Raw genomic sequence first — 17,172 nt, 5'->3', positions numbered from 1 at the left:
TACATACATATATACACATACATACATACATATATATATACATATACACACACATACATATATACATATACACACACAAACATATACACCCCCCCCCCTCCCCCCTAATTTTAAGTCCCCCTGCAGACTATTGCCATCCTGATGGGGGCGCTGGTGGTCAGACTATGGCTAATCTGGCATTTATTGCCTACAATATGCATTACTTATTGGTGGGAAGCCAACACAGATTATGGATTTTACGACAGAGGTGAATTCTAGGTTGATTACCCCTTTGTTACAGCCCGGTGCCGTCTGCTTGTACAGTGCCTTGCAAAAGTATTCAGCCCCCTGGAGCTTTTCAACCTTTTCCCACATATCATGCTGCGAACAAAGATACCAAATGTAAATTTTTGGTGAAGAATCAACAAGTGGGACACAATTGTGAAGTTGAACAAAATTTATTGGTTATTTTACATTTTTGTGGAAATTCAAAAACTGAAAAGTGGGGCGTGCAATATTATTCAGCCCCTTTACTTTCAGTGCAGCAAACTCACTCCAGAAGTTCATTGTGGATCTCTGAATGATCCAATGTTGTCCTAAATGACTAATGATGATAAATATAATCCACCTGTGTGTAGTCAAGTCTCCGTATAAATGCACCTGCTCTGTGACAGTCTCAGGCCATGTGCACACGATGCAGATTTGCAGCGTTTCCGCAGCGGATTTTACCGCGCAGAAACGTTGCATATCCGCATTGTGATGTACAGTACCTTTAAAATGAATGAAAAAAAAAACGCTGTGCAGACGCTGCGGATTTTTCCGCGCGGTTTTCCTGCGGTACAAAATCCGCAGCATGTTACTTCTTTTGTGCGGTTTTCTATCTCCCCTGTTACCAAATCCGCAGGGGGAAGACCGCAATGGAAAACCGCACAAAAACCGCATGAAAACCGCGTGAAAAATGGAAGAAATCCGCAGGAAAAATGCAGGTCATTTGACCTGCGGATTTCTTCCATTCTGCACGGAAAAATCCGCAGGGCTCAAAACTCCATCTGCACTCAGCCTCAGGGTTCTGTTTGAAGCACAGAGAGCATCATGAAGACCAAGGAACACAACAGGCAGGTCCGTGATACTGTCGTGGAGAAGTATAAAGCCGGATTTGGATACGAAATGATTTCCAAAACTTTAAACATCCCAAGGAACACTGTGCAAGCGATCATATTGAAATGGAAGGAGTATCATACCACTGCAAATCTACCAAGACCCAGCCGTTCATCTAAACTTTCATCTCAAACAAGGAGAAGACTGATCAGAGATGCAGCCAACAGGCCCATGATCACTCTGGATGAACTGCAGAGATCTACAGCTGAGTTGGGACGGTCTGTCCATATGACAACAATCAGTCGTACACTGCACAAATCTGGCCTTTATGGAAGAGTGGCAAGAAGAAAGCCATTTCTCAAAGACATCCATAAAGTATGTTGTTTAAAGTTTCAACAAGCCACCTGGGAGACACACCAAACATGTGGAAGGTGGTGTTCTGGTCAGATGAAACCAAAATCGAACTTTTTGGCAACAATGCCAAGCGATATGTTTGGCGTAAAGGCAATACAGCTCATCACCCTGAAAACACCATCCCCACTGTCAAACATGGTGGTGGCAGCATGATGGTTTGGGCCTGCCTTTCTTCAGCAGGGACAGGGAAGATGGATGAAGCCAAATACAGGACCAGTCTTGAAGAAAACCTGTTGGAGTCTGCAAAAGACCCGAGACTGGGACGGAGATTTGTCTTCCAACAAGATAATGATCCCAAACAAAGCAAAATCTGCAATGGAATGGTTCACAGATAAACCTATCCAGGTGTTAGAATGGCCAAGTCAAAGTCCAGACCTGAATCCAATAGAGAATCTGTGGAAAGAGCTGAAAACTGCTGTTCACAAACGATCTCCATCCAACCTCACTGAGCTCGAGCTGTTTGCCAAGGAAGAATGGGCGAGAATTTCAGTCTCTCGATGTACAAAACTGATAGAGACATACCCCAAGTGACCTGCAGCTGTAATCGCAGCAAAAGGTGGCGCAACAAAGTATTAAGTTAAAGGGGCCGAATAATATTGCACGCCCCACTTTTAAGTTTTTGAATTTCCACAAAAATTTAAAACAACCAATAAATTTTGTTCAACTTCACAGTTGTGTCCCACTTGTTGATTGTTCACCAAAAATTTACATTTGGTATCTTTATGTTTGAACCATGAAGTGTGGGAAAAGGTTGAAAAGTTCCAGGGGGCCGAATACTTTTGAAATGCACTGTAACTCTTTGGTTCCGTCTTCCAGGCTGGAGACAAGTTGCAGCAGTGTCAACGACTTGATGATCGACTCTGGGAAAGCGAGCGACGTGTCAGTGTGCAGCTGGCCTATGGAGCCGATCCACTGGACCCCCTTCCCCATCCTACACCAGCTTTCCCTGCAGTCTCCGGTACGTGTCAATAATGGGGAAATTGAGCTTTACAACCATTAATATTTAGAAGCAGATTAGTGAAGCGCTAGCGGACAGAGTGAGGAGTAATATAAAAGAAAAAAAAACAGCGCCACCCTTGCCCACTGGTTGCGTCTGGTATTGCAACTTGGCTCTCCAAGTGAATGCTGCAATACCAGATACAACTTGTGATCAAGGATGGTGAGATTTCCTGGGGGGGGGGGGGGGGGGGTGGAGTGTATTGGGAATATGAACAGTGATTGCCCTGTCAGGACAACTCTTTTTAACACTACCCTTCCTTTCACACAAAATTTGTAGATAATTGTGGTCTTGCTGTCTCCAATCCATCCCCTACAAGAGGGTAAAAGCTGTTTTTTGTGCACATACCAGTCCAATATGTTCTGGAACTGTCATTCTGCCAGTACTATAAGTGCTGGAACTTCCTTCATCCAGTTACCAGCATACATTGCTCCTGCCATGGACCTATGGCTTCGGCTGGTCTGGCGCCAACCTCTCTGCAGTTTGACTGGACAGGGAAGCAGCAGAGATAAAGCCCCAGATTTTTTTAGTCCTTGTGTATCTGCTGATAGACAGATTACACTTTACAACAGGCAGTGGACATGAAATTACACTTAAGGGAGACACACACATTTATATATTTTTTTTTTTTTTTTGGGGGGGGAACCATCTAAGTTTGTAAATCTAACCTCACAGATGAACTTTTGGACCATTCGTTAGGGGATCTCAGGCTGCAGTGACTGATTTTTCTTTTTTCCTCTTAGTTTCACGCTCGCAGACCTCATTCCTACTTCGAAGGGATGGAGCTGGTCAACACCGAGAGGAGCTGGACCGCCTAGCTGCTGCGTTCTGATGGGAAAACATTTTAAGAAGGGCTAGTGGACCACGGATTAAAAAAAAAAAAAACACTCATGCCAGCAACCTAATGAATATACCCACTAACCGGAGTGACCCCTTACGGAAATAGTCCCACAAGTCTATGAGATTCACCGTTCACAAACTATATACTGCGTGTAGCACTTGTGTGGTGTACATCGTCCCATGTCGACCACTATAGACTACTTCTGGACTTACCCCATCACACCATGGCCATCTCACCACATCCTCATCGTTTACGGTCTTGCAGATTGATTCTTGCAACAGATACACCACTTAATGCATTACCAATAATAAAGTGTGGCTCTGCACGCAGGTACAATGTGTTAAGGGGTCCCGGACAGTGCGGCTGGTGCCTGAACTTTCTTCTGGTTGAAATGTTTCAATACAATCAGTGTTTTATCAGCAGGGGATTATCACCCCAGGACTAGGTGTCCTATGTCAGGCAGTCCAGCTAATCTGTGTAACCCTGGCCTCCACCACGCTAACAATGTACACAGGAAGCTGCCAATCAGGGGTATGAGCGGGGTTACACATAGCTCAGCATTAGTGATGAGCCAGCGTGCTCGGATAATCAATCCCTTAGAAGTGAGACATAATTCGGGAACATGGCACAGCACTGCCATACGTGGATCCTTTCACTGTGCGTGACGCCCCATTTGGACCAACCTAGGTAACAAGTAACATAAGAGTCGAGCACGCTCAGATTTTTATTAAGAGCAAACGTACTTTATTACATAACAAGCTTCATAAAAACAGAAATAAAACAGGAATCATTCAAGCATTGAACAATACAATAAAGATGCTGTAAAAAGAATCGCTCCATTCAAGTGTTTGGAGGGCAGCTAAACATTGAGATACTTTATACCTTCTCCTGGGAAGTGTCACAAAGCTAGCTTTGGTTGTTTTTATTTTTTATTTTACATTTTACAATTTGTTTTTGTTTTTTAATCTTTTTATTTTTTTATTACTGTTACTTCTTACTTAATAATCAAGCTGACCCCCCACAAAAAAAATAGTGTGCGAGACCTGAAAGTACGACTTATTCTTAGAGGCCGCCCACACACGTTAGTCCTTTTTTCCTTTTACGGGTGGGGGCGGGGGTGATGGATCCTGCAACGTTTGTGTAGTTAATACCATGCAGGGTACACCCCCTTTTTCTCCCCTGCCCCGCATCCCCCCCACCTCTTCGATAAGAGCGAGGCCAGGATTTACTACAGTACTGTTTGTAATAAGTTACAGATAAAGTGTTTGTCTTATTGAAATACAGAAGGCGGACTTGAAATGACTACCGTACGAGGATCACAGCGCACTCATTGGCAGATTTGACAGACTTGTCTAGCTACACAATACAAAACACCATTTGTACTAGGAGAGCACCGGGGGAGGAAAGGATGTAAGACAAAAATGAGCACACCATTGTGCGAGGAGAGCATCGGGGAGTAAAGATGCAGGACAAAAATGTGCACATCATTGTGCTAGGAGAGCATCGGGGAGTAAAGAAGATGCAGGACAAAAATGAGCACACCATTGTGCTAGGACAGCATCAGGGAGCAAAGAAGATGCAAGACAAAAATGAGCACACCATTGTGCTAGGAGAGCATCGGGAAGTAAAGATGCAAGACAAAAATGTGCACATCACTGTGCTAGGAGAGCATGGGGAGTAAAGATGCATGACAAGAATGTGCACATCATTGTGCTAGGAGAGCATCGGGGAGTAAAGATGATGTAAGGCTAGTTTCACATTTGCGTGTCAGGGCGCAGCGACAGCCGCCGCTAAGCCCCGCCCCCTGCCGTGCCTCCGCCGGTAGCTCTGCCTCTGGGCGCATGACGCTGCATGCGTCCCCTATCTATATCACTGAGGACGCAGGCCGTGCGCAGTATGCGTTTGGCGGCGCCTGTGTCCTTTTGACGCAGGTTGCGTTTGGCGCTGGTCGGCGCACCGTCAAAAGGACGCAGGCGCCGCCAAAACGCATACTGTGCACGGCCTGCGTCCTCAGTGATAAAGATAGGGGACGCATGACGCATGCAGCGTCATGCGCCTGGAGGCGAAGCTACCGGCGGAGGCGCGGCGGGGGGGGCTTAGCGGCGGCCGTGCACAGGCAGTCGCTGCGCCCTGACACGCAAATGTGAAACTAGCCTAAGACAAAAATGTGCACACCATTGTGCTAGGAGAGCATCGGGAAGTAAAGATGCAAGACAAAAATGTGCACATCATTGTGCTAGGAGAGCATCAGGGAGTAAAGTTGCAAGACAAAAATGTGCAAATGTGCACACCATTGTGCTAGGAGAGCATGGGGAGTAAAGATGCAAGACAAAAATGTGCACACCATTGTGCTAGGAGAGCATCGGGGAGGAAAGATGCAAGACAAAAATGTGCTAGATACAAAGTAAATACAATGCTATTTAGTCACTGCTGGGTTGTTCTTTAACTGAGGTATAAAGGCGGTAAAAAGCATACTCAAGTGTTAATATCAAATGTCATTTCCAAGCGGCTGTGTCCTGTATATATATATTTTTTTCTTTTTCAAGTTACAAGTTTAGTGCAGGATAGTACAGTTAGAAACAAACTCTCTGGCAGAGTCCTCCTTAAAGCAGGACCCCCCTCTCCGTGCAGATGTGGCAAAGCCAAGTTTTGTTACGTGGCGGGTTTTTTTTTGTGCATCATGATAGCTCAGCGGGGGATCCGCCCCCATAACAAAAAAGGCTGCCTAGCCCTGCCCCTGAGGAGTCGGGGGATGCACTTTAAAGTATTCCCAGATAAAAACTAAGGCTATATTGTTTTATATATCCAGGAACAAAACGCTGAAGTGTTTGCCTCGTATATCACAAATATTACACTTCTCCTCTGATTATTCAAGACGTTTCACACCACAAAAAAAAAAAAAATACAAAGTCCGACCCATATATGCAATGGATTCTATTAAATCGGACTGAAAATTTGAAAGAAAAAAAAAAAAAAAATGAATATCAAAAGCTAAGCAGCGAAAAGTACATGGTTCACTAATCTCAAACTTCAATCAATCAAAAAAAAATAATATAATTGTAAAATGTACAATCATTTCTAGTTGTAAACAGTTAAAAAGCCACAAGTTTGATTTGTATCGTCGGACACAAAACAATCAGAGTCAAGGCAATGAGCAAATGGCAATGTGTGCAGAGTGGAAAGGGGCAGCGGGTTTGATGATTTTTTAATCCTTTTTTACATTCTTTTCTTTTTTTGCAAATAGTTGGGAAGCTAAGCTGCGCCAGTTCTGTGGGTATAAACCCTGGAATTGGTTGGAATATTAATGCACCATGTGTTAGATTGGTTTTCTTTTATTTAAAAAAATAAAAACTGGCTTTGGTTGTCCCAAAATATTCTCTTTAGAATCCACAGTAGGTAAATCTTGTTCCCATCATCCTCACCAGCAGCAGTAAGCTGGAGAAGTATTAGGGCTGGGGCGACGCCGAAAATTAGGTCACAGACAATTGATTTATTTTTAGAGGTGCAAAAAAAATAAAATAAATAAACTGCAGACTGGTTGCAGTAACACAACCTGCAGTCAAGGATGGCAGAGTCGCGTGTGGCTTAAGATGTCCAACCAGAAGCTGATCGGGTCTGGATTCTTTATGGAAGATTGCAGCACGGATCGCAAGATGAAAAGTAGGACGCCGAGATCTTCAGGACACGGGAGCCCTCGCCTTATAAATACAGGCTGTTATCGGGGCTCAGGATAGTGGTTTGTATTCCTGGTAGATGCCCGGTAAAGGTGTAATTATATATAAACTTCCGAGCAGGTGCATATTATATATATATATATATATATATATATATATATATAGTGGGTGCATACATCTCCCCAATATACTATGTATAGTGGGTGCATATATATATATATATATATATATACATACACACATCTCCCCAAGAATCAGCCACAATTGGTTTGCATAAATTAATATAAAAAATTATCAGTATAGCGCTGTTAATCAAGTGACATCTAATATCTTTTGCGCCCCGTATTTGGCAATAAATGACGTGGCCACGCTTCTATACAACACCAATACGTGAAAAAAAAAAAAAAAAAAAGCCTCATCACAAACGATAGATAAGAGGCTAGAATTCACATTAAAATTGCAATTTTTATTTATGGTAGACAGTTTTAAGAACAGACATGGGAGGTGACAAACCGCAGTAAAGCCAAAAATTATTTGTACAGCAGTAATAAAGTCTCCTATGAAACTGGTTACTGTAATACAGTGCATGGTGCAAGCGTCCGGGCGCCATACCGGGAGTAGGAGCCACCATGGGGTCTGTACGGTGAGGCCAGTCTGTGCACTTTTTATACTCTATATGGGCTTATAGGTGGGTTGATGTGAGACTATATCAAGCCATCAGTTTGTGGTCGGAACATATTACTGCCGTACTTCTCTTAGGGTGTATGATGCAGGTCATACATAGGGACATACTTGTTAGACTGATCCATTTACTCATCTATATTTCCCTTTTTTCATGTACTTTATTACAGTAACCAATTACACATGAGATTATATTATATCTGTACAAATCATTTTTTCTGTACTGTATCTCCTCCTGTGGTTTGTCACCTCCTGGTGTTCGTTTGTGGTTATGCTTTTTCCGTGTATTGGTGATATGTACCAGTGTGTGTATGCATATGTTTAATATATATATATATATATATATATATATATATATATATATATTTTATTAAACATATATTACACACATGCATGTGTTACGCCTGCGTGCGAGCCATATATTGTACACACAGGAGAGGCATCTATTTTCTGTACTGATGGGCCTGAAAGGTGAGGTAAGAGATTAGAAAGTCATAACTACTTCCTGAGACAGCACCCCCTCTTTATCAGAGACAGGATGCAGTACTGCAGCTCGACTTCATTTATCCCAGACGAGACCTATGAAGAAGAGTGGCGCTGCCTTTCTATTGTTGCCATGTTTTTTCTAATCTCTTTCCAGCCCTTTTTCAAAAGGTTCGCCGTGAACCAAAATCACAGTGATAATCATGCTCTGGAATGGCCGCCTCTCCTCCTACAGTAACACTTGGGTGCATAAGGTATTTGGCGAGGGTCCGAACAGTAACCCGTCCTGCCATTTCGAGGGGGGGGGTGGATGGGGGTTTGCAGAAGAACCGACGTCCATGCCCAATGCCGCCCGCATCCTCCACCACTAATTTGCGACGCACAGCTTATGTTTTGTTTTGGACCCAGCAATGACGCTCTCCCGGGCCCTGTGGGACAGGGACACAAAGGGGAGGGCTAGTAAAAAAAAAACTAGGGAGAAGAGGCGAGAGTAACTGCTGGTAACCCCTGTCCCCCACTATAATGTGCGGTGGAAGGGTCAAAGGTCAGAATTTACACTTCAATAATATATATATTTTTTTTTTTACCCTTGTTCAGTTTTTGTTTTTTAAGTCTTTGACTAAACAAGCAGAACACCATTTATGGCAATAACATTATGTAACTTGTTCCTTTTTTTTTTTTTTTTTTTTTTTGCAATTTTAAGTATTCACAATCATTTACATCTAAAAAAAAAAAAAAATTCCAATTTTTTTTTCAGTTTGTACAACACACAAGAAAACTAAAAAATCAGCCCAGTACTTGGTTACAATGTGCATAAATGTGCATAGTCACTAAATAATCTGCTTAAAAAACAAAAAAAAACAACAACATAGCGAAACATTAATAAAACACTGTCACGAGCGAAGACACTGAGCCACAAAGTAACATTAAAAAAAAAAAAAAAAATTAAAATAAAATTGATCGTTACATCAGCTAAATCTCCAGACTACTCACTAAAAAGACACAGCATCAAAGCAAAAATAAACAAAAAAATAAAAATAAACTATCTTGGCTTTTGAAAGCTGGAAAGAGCCAGGGCGGTTGTTTTTTTATTTTTGGCAGAGAGGAAAAGTCTTTGAGAAATTAGCACGGTTAGTGCTTAAAAACAAACAAACAAAAAAAAAAAAATTGCATTCTTCTAGTGATTTTCTTCCGTTTTCGGGGGGAAAATTAACTCTTTTGCCCATCTTATTCCTGAGAGCCGCAATGTTTATTTTTTCCCCCCATTTTGGACTATTTAAAAATTAAGAAAAAATTAAAAAAACAAAACAAAACACACAAACACAATTGGACTCCCAGAGATAAAACAGTCTTCAGCATATATATTTTTTTCAATATTTTTTTTTCTTTAATCTGATGGAAGAGTAAACATTACAAAAAAAAAAATCCCACCCTCGTCCCTCCAAAAAAATTTTTAAAAAATAATACATAACCCTCCCAACAGGGGGTAAAAAAAAAAAAAAAAAATGTAAACACGAGGTTCCCGGTAAGGCACCTCTAAAACAAAATGCAAAGCCTTTGAAAGTGCTGTCCCCTACTGGCACCCGTAGGGTATATGTCACAGCTGTGGCCACTATTTTCTTTTTTTTTTTTTAAATTTTTTTGCATTTTATTTTTATTTTATTTTTTTAATGTTATATATATATTTTTTTTTTTTTTTATTAAAACCGTAGAGCTAAATTTTATTTAGGTCATGAAAACCTGGTGCAATACTTTTTAATTTATTTTTTTTTCCTTTCTTAAAAACTACTAAATTATAACTGTCAGTTTATTATAACCCTCTTCAGCCCTTGGAGGCGCCAGTTTTCGGCGCATTGCTCGGCAATGGGCCCTCGCTGGGCGACGCTTGGGGGGAAGCCGGAGGGCGGTTAAAACGTAATACCACAATTAGGTAGGTATATAATCAAGGCATCTTAGAAATAACGAGCATTAAATCACGTAGGTGTCCGTCTTAAGTACACGCTAGAGTAAACAGTCACACTTGAGCCGTTTCTGAAAATTTTACAAGGTAAAAACACAGAAAATGTTGCGCACCGTTCATCAGTGCAACCAGATACCGAGCTCGGACGTACAAACCGGGGTCGGATATGAAATAAAACCTAGAGGAAAAATATAAGTGGAATTGGAAAGCGACAAACAGCTCATTAGACGCGGCTCTGGTATCGATAGCGCTAATGTGGAAGTGTAAATATAGATTATTTTTTTTCTCTCTATTTCACATTATAATATTGGCCTGCATGATTCAAGTATTTCGCACTGATATGTTTATGGGCTAAAATAAAAAGTGGGAAGTGTGCAGAAGAGCTATCCGCAGTGCAGAGGGTTCACACGTAAAGAGTCCCGACAGGGGCTGATCAGTAACAATCATCTGAGGTCATAGGCTACATGGGCTCTCCGTTTAAGTGATCGACGGGTAGGAAAGCGCTGACGTCTGACGGACTGCTCAGACCCCTGCTCTCGTTGCTTGCGTTACCCCATAAGCTTGAGGAATAGTTTGGGGTGCCCCATAGAGAAGTGCCGTGGAGATCTCCAGAGCTGGAGACGGAGGCACCCGGGCTGTTCCAGTGATTGATATCTCCGCGACTCGAGATGCTGTGGGGGCTATCCAGAGAACCCAGCCGGGAATGGCCAGAGCCCAGGGACTGCCAGCTTGGGGAAGGGGTCATTGACTGGCCTTGTGCAAAGAAACGACTTATCTCCTCTTCACTAGCAAACTCGGCAAGGATAGTAGTGTTCCCTAAAACACACCTGTAGAGCGTGAAGGGGGGGAAAAAAAAAAAAAAAAAGTAAAATTATGAATCTATCCATGCACCGTGCTGCAGGATCCGTGTCCACATCATCTTGGCATAATGTGGCTCTGTATAATAATGAATCGGAAGCCGCTACTTACATGTGCAGAGACTTTTGTGCCTTCACTACCTCTTCCTTGGAACTGTAACGGACCAGAGCGGTGCCATGGGGCAGGTTCAGGTGGAATGTAATCAGAGGCCCGTGCTGCATGCACAGGGTGCGCAGGGTGGAGCCGTCAATCTGCGGAAAGAAAGCATCAGTCAGGTTAAGGCCTCATTCACACCGCAGTCTAGTGCGAATGCCATTTGTGTTAGATAAGTTTAGGAGGAAGTTCAAACATTTAATATTTGTCCTCCATGTAAAATCGTGGAGACAGGTCCGATATTGATCAGAGTTTCGGTACAAAACCGGCAACACAAGTCTCTGGATCCATGAAAAAAAAACAACAAAAACAGACAGCACTTAGATACCATGTGTGTGTTGTCCATTTTTTACAGACTGACAGACGGGAAAACTTTGTTCTACAAACGACACACGGCAAGTTTCTCTGGCACATGGGGGAAAAAAAACAAAAACACAACTTACGTGAATGAGGCTTCATTCGGACAATGGTGATTTTTCTTGTCCGAACAAAAAAGTTTCATCAGTTTCTGCAGTAAGGGCTCTTTCAGATATTTGTGATCGGTCTGATCTCGGATTGCAACGCAGAATGACCGTGCGTCTCTCAATCCGAGCATGACAGCCGTGAAACAATATATGAAGCCGTCACGATCGGGTTAAGAGACACGAGGCCAGTCTGGAACATTGTAATCTGACGTAAGACCGATCACAAAAGTCTAAGAACTATAAGAGTTTTTCTCTTATGCAAAACAAACAAAAAAAAAATTAAACATGAAGGTTTCTTAAGCTTCTGTGACTCGGAACAAAACCAAATATCCCTCAGTGATTCAGCGCGTTCCACTCCGTCCGCAAAGATACAGACATGTTAACATCTCCATAGAATAAATAGGTGGAAAATGCAGCTAGAACTTGTATGATAAAGAAAATGGACGTCTGATTGAGCCCTGAATCCACTAATAAATGCAGAAAAAAGTAGAAAACGTCATTACTCACTTGAGGTGTTAGGTTTTTCAGAACTAGCCAATTTGTTATTCTTCCTGAGCTATTATCACTCCAAGTGGAACCTAAAAAACAAACAAAAAAAAAACAAAAAAACACAAAAGCTCAAACAATTATCACGTTTTCTGTTTAGTCCAATCACTATCCCACACCAAGTGCCAAGTGGTTCGGTGCTGACGGAGACATTCGCTTGTCCTAGTCTATACACTGCATTACCCGAGTGCAGCTAACTGAAAGTGACGACGTCCGAATGCATTTTACATCGGTGGTCTTGTACCAAGTTTATACAGAGTACGCTAACTGTGGAATCAACTTCGGGCATTATATTTTATAAAGGCTGCCTGATGATTCAATCAAGAGGTCGGCGAGGTCCGGTACCGTTGGACCTTGTTGGACAAACACAGTTGATAACAAGATTTTAACTTGCTAAAAAGTGCGTCTTATAGTAATAAAAAAAATAGAATGAAATCAACACCAGGAGGCAGCAGAGACAGTGTTTACCAGGTTCAGAATATTTACGCACTATCCTAAGGACAGGGTATCAAAATCTGATTAGTGAGAGTGACATGTGCCACATATTGTGATACCACGTAATCAGCAGCTATGCCTGTAGTTTCACCCAGAACATGAGAAAAAATGGATTATGGCTGCTTAAGTAAAGTGGCTGACTCTGAACCCATCAGCCACCCATGCGACACGACTTAAGGGTGCTGATGTGTTTGCTATGGCACCCAGTGGCCCAGTAATAACCCTCATCACCCAGTGGCAGGTCCTAGAAGGATTCCATTAGTGTTTCAGTGAATCGAAGATCGTGCATTCAACTCACCCAACAATGAATGAAAGTTAAAAAAAGGCTCAGAATTATTTAGTGGCTCTGCGTTAAAAAAAGGTTCTGCAAGAAAAATAAGATTTCAAGTAAAGAAAATAAGTCACTTAGTAATAAAACAAAAATAAAATAAAAACATATGTACACAATTGGTGACAAAAACAAGAATTTCATTTTGATCCTTGTATTAAATTAATACAAGTTCAGAAAACAAGCCTGAAGGAAACATAAAAAATTGTTATGGCTTGTAAAAAGTGGCGATAAATAAAGGGGATGTCTGGGAACAAGTACTGATGACTTATTAACCATAAGATAGGTCATCAATATCACATTGGTGGAGAGCCCGGCACGGACATTGTTCAGTTCACTGATCCTCCATTTAAAGTGTTTACAAGAGCAAATAAAAGCTGATCAGTGCCGGCACTGGACTCTCCCACCCATGTAATATCGATGACCTCTCCTGTGTAAAAGTCATCAATACATGTGCCTGGACATCACCTTTAAACCCTTAATGCAATATCAGGTACATGTAAAGGATTGTGGATGCGATTATGTGGGAAGGAGGTTGAACCCAGGCAATGATGGTACCTGGACACTGGAAACAGGTCACTGACGAAAGAGTGACCCTGTCAATCAACAACTGGAGGCCGGCAGTGGGCGGTGAAGCTAAAGAAGTTGTCCGCTGTTTTCCAGCTCAGATCAGCTGCAGCCTGGACTTCCTCTTCACGTTCAATTTGACAGGAGAAGGACGCACGCCAGTGACGATTGGGCGCCGGGGTCACGTTTCGCAACAGCAGCATAGGAGCCCCAGGGAACACAAGTGCCGACACTGCTGGAAGGGCACCGGCATGGGAGACGAGTATAAGCTTTATTTTATTGGGGCCAAACATTTAGATGAAGAAGGGGTTGTCCTAGTAGTGGACGGACGACCCCTTTCAGCAGACGATGAGTGAAGTACCTGCCTTGATAAACCTAATAAAACGTCTCAAAAATACCCAGAACAAATTCTGTTAGCAAGGTATGAATGTAATAAGCATTAGAGGGGCTTTACGCTCACACCTTTAGTTAGGGGTGGTCAAACATACTGCTGACAGGTTGTTCCTTAAAAATACAACTCTAAAGTCATCATGTTTACTTACCTGGCGTATATCTGGACTCTGAAGCCCCCCAGCCAGTACCCAGGCGCAGGGAGCCATTATCCCAGGCAGATAAAGGCGGCTTTTGACCAGTGAGCCCCGGTGGAGGCCTGGACGGAGCACTGATGCCTTTAGATGGCAGAGGAACTTTCCACAGCTCGTGGGCCAGCGAGGTGTTACTGACCGAACCGGGGGACCAAGTTGGTTTGGGATCACTATTTCTAACTGTGAGCGAGAAAGAGAGGAGTTTAGTAATTCCTTGAATTTAAGAAGAGTAAACCTCAGGTGTCGGGAGTTCTCCATACTTGTACCTGAAGTGCTTTGTGCGGTACTGCTGTGGGAGACATTGTAGTTGGAGGCACGAATGGATGACCAGGCACTATTTGAAGGCAGCGTGGTGTTCAAAGATGAGGATGACCCTAAAAAAAAAAAAATCCAGCACGACACCCTCAATTAAGCAACTTTGTGCGGACAGTGACAAGACACGGCATGAGAAAACCGGAGGGGGCACCTACCACTGTTTCTGTCCCTGAGGTGGTCAACACCCCGCACAGTACTAATTGACAGGTTATTGATGACACTGCCAGGAGTGACATAGGGGTCAGTTTCGGGGTCAATGTTTGGATATCCCTTCCATGGCTCACCAGGGCGAAATTCTGAAATGATATCAGAAGTATTATTTCTCAACACATTACATAGCAAATTAAATAATCCCAAATTAAACATGAATAGTTTATCCTAATAATGGCTAACAACTTATTCGGGAAACGCTTACTCACCCGGTGGCCAATTGACACTGCTGGAGCCATTTGGCGATTTGGCACTGGGCCAGCCATCCCCTATAGATCCTGGAGGGCTGGATGGGGAGTTACTGCTGTTCATGAAATCATAAGAACTAAATGGAGAATCGTCAAGGCGAAAACCACTTGAAATAGCACCTAAGAAGAGAAGGCATCTTTAGTATCCAAGATCGAGGGAACCATTGATTTTTTTTTTAATATTCGTTGTCTTGCGGGATTGGTCATTACCATGTTTACCGGAGTTCTGGTCCAGCGAATTATTAGGAGACATGCTGTCCACTGTAGTCCACTTCCTCAGCCGGGACTGGGGTTCTTTTATTCCACCAAATTCCATATTTACATTCGAGTTCAAGCCTGGAGACAATATGGAAAGTACAATAAATCACAACAAGACAGAGGAAACCACCTCTGGAGAACGTGAGAGAAGAACCATTAACTCACCTAATGAGAAGCCATTGAAAGCACCGATGGGGGAAGGAACTTTTGGAAGTTCTAGGGATGAGTGGGGGAGAACATTGTCTAGGTAAGACTTGGGAGGTTGGTGAAGCATTCGCTCCTGTGATGGAGGCATAGCTTGCTTCATCAGGAGGTTGGGATCGAGCTGGCGGGATGGTTGCGGCTGCATTCCAAGGGGGCGAGCCTAAAAATGAGAAGACATCAAATTCCCACATTCATCAAGTGCAAAACCAATACCAAGAACTAGGGAGCAATGTAGTATCACATGTCATCCAGTCTACTGGCGATGGGGGGATCCATATTTATATAGTGACTAGCTGAAGAGCCCGGCGCTGCCTGGGCATAGTAACTAACTACGGTTAGTTATAACAAGTTATAATGAATATATATCTCTCTGAGTGTAGAGCCCCGCCCACTCCGCATGTGAAGTACAGTATTCAGATGTACGGGACATCTTGTTCTCCAGGATCCATTTTTGTGCTTGCGACGCCATTTTGTTGTTTACAAGATAAATTTTGTAATCAGGTGAAAGTTCGCAGCTGTTATGAAACTAGACTGTTCCAGCTTGTACAAGATATGAGACCCTAAAAGAATGTGCTATTGTTCTATTCTCTACGTCATGTAACTAGGGACATATTCCGGTTTTCTTGCAATACTATTGGTTTATAAAGTGAATGTATTACAATGATGTTATTGGTAGCTGAGAACTGTGCATAATTAGGCAAAAGATTACAAAAGAAGTGACTAAAATAAAGGGGCTTGGTGATCTGCCTTGATCCTCCCGTACAGAGACCCTCGTCTCCGTGTGGTCATTCCCAGTTGCTAGCAACGCCCTGTGAATTAATTTGGAAATCAATGGATCAACCGTGAAGGGTTAATTTAGCCTTCCCTAAATAGCTCCCTCAACACGCATAGCCACATTCCCTATAATATCCCACATCGTCCCGTCAGCCAGAGCCACCGGACTACTACCCCTAATATCCCACATCATCCCGTCAGCCAGAGCGACCGGACTGCTACCCCCAATATCCCACATCATCCCATCAGCCAGAGCCACCAGACTACTACCCCTAATATCCCACATCATCCCATCAGCCAGAGCCACCAAACTACTACACCTAATATCCCACATCATCCCATCAGCCAGAGCCACCGGACAACTACCACTAATATCCCACATCATCCCGTCAGCCAGAGCCACCAGACTACTACTCCTAATATCCCACATTGTCCCGTCAGCCAGAGCCACTGAACTACTACCCCTAATATCCCACATCATCCCATCAGCCACAGCGACCGGACTACTACCCCTAATATCCCACATCGTCCCGTCAGCCAGAGCCACTGAAGTACTACCCCTAATATCCCACATCATCCCATCAGCCAGAGCGACCGGACTACTACCCCTAACATCCCACATCGTCCCGTCAGCCAGAGCCACCGAACTACTACCCCTAATATCCCACATCATCCCGTCAGCCAGAGCCACCGGACGACTACCCCTAATATCCCACATCATCCTGTCAGCCAGAGCCACCGGACTACTACCACTAATATCCCACATCATCCAGTCAGCCTTGGCTCAGAACCAGAGCACTAAGTGGAACGGTCCTACCTTCCATACCGGGGATCCCTTTAAGAGGGGCCTGGGGTCAGAACCACAGCGCTGAGTGGATTTGCTCTCACTTCCATACCGGGGATCCCTTTAAGAGGGGCCTGGGGTCAGAACCAGGGCACTGAGTGGATTTGCCCCAACTTCCATACCGGGGATCCCTTTAAGAGAGGCCTGGGTCAGAACCACAGCGCTGACTGGATTTGGCCTGACTTCCATACCAATGA

The 17,172-nt window shown here is 43.3% G+C and overlaps 1 protein-coding gene and 1 long non-coding RNA gene across 5 annotated transcripts in view; one reads left to right on the top strand and one right to left on the bottom strand.

Moving 5' to 3' along the window:
• The window catches only part of LOC141069592 (uncharacterized), a 4,377-nt gene extending 688 nt beyond the window's left edge, over positions 1-3,689 (top strand). Inside the window, exons 1-2 of the long non-coding RNA XR_012226598.1 lie at positions 1-2,449; positions 3,232-3,689. The exon at positions 1-2,449 is cut by the window's left edge and continues 688 nt beyond it. This is a non-coding gene — a long non-coding RNA (uncharacterized lncRNA). The remainder of the gene's footprint in view (positions 2,450-3,231) is intronic.
• Positions 3,690-4,050: 361 nt separating this feature from the next.
• TNRC6A (trinucleotide repeat containing adaptor 6A) overlaps positions 4,051-17,172 on the bottom strand; it is a 66,927-nt gene continuing 53,805 nt past the window's right edge. For 2 of the 4 annotated variants that reach the window (XM_073559293.1, XM_073559294.1), the window contains 10 exons: positions 15,319-15,517; positions 15,106-15,231; positions 14,857-15,015; positions 14,593-14,733; positions 14,389-14,496; positions 14,081-14,302; positions 12,942-13,007; positions 12,110-12,180; positions 11,097-11,236; positions 4,051-10,954 (listed from right to left, as the gene is read on the bottom strand). In XM_073559293.1, the coding sequence (XP_073415394.1) occupies positions 10,588-10,954; positions 11,097-11,236; positions 12,110-12,180; positions 12,942-13,007; positions 14,081-14,302; positions 14,389-14,496; positions 14,593-14,733; positions 14,857-15,015; positions 15,106-15,231; positions 15,319-15,517 (1,599 nt within the window). In that variant the 3' untranslated portion in view covers positions 4,051-10,587. The remainder of the gene's footprint in view (positions 10,955-11,096; positions 11,237-12,109; positions 12,181-12,941; positions 13,008-14,080; positions 14,303-14,388; positions 14,497-14,592; positions 14,734-14,856; positions 15,016-15,105; positions 15,232-15,318; positions 15,518-17,172) is intronic. The other 2 variants (XM_073559296.1, XM_073559295.1) reach the window with 1 other exon arrangement.

The sequence above is a fragment of the Dendrobates tinctorius genome, unplaced genomic scaffold (genome assembly GCF_039654945.1).
Source record: "Dendrobates tinctorius isolate UK_male_01 unplaced genomic scaffold, ASM3965494v1 ptg000267l, whole genome shotgun sequence".
NCBI lineage: Eukaryota > Metazoa > Chordata > Amphibia > Anura > Dendrobatidae > Dendrobates > Dendrobates tinctorius.
Note: the sequence above shows the minus strand (reverse complement) of the source record. Positions and strands in the feature narration are given on the sequence as shown.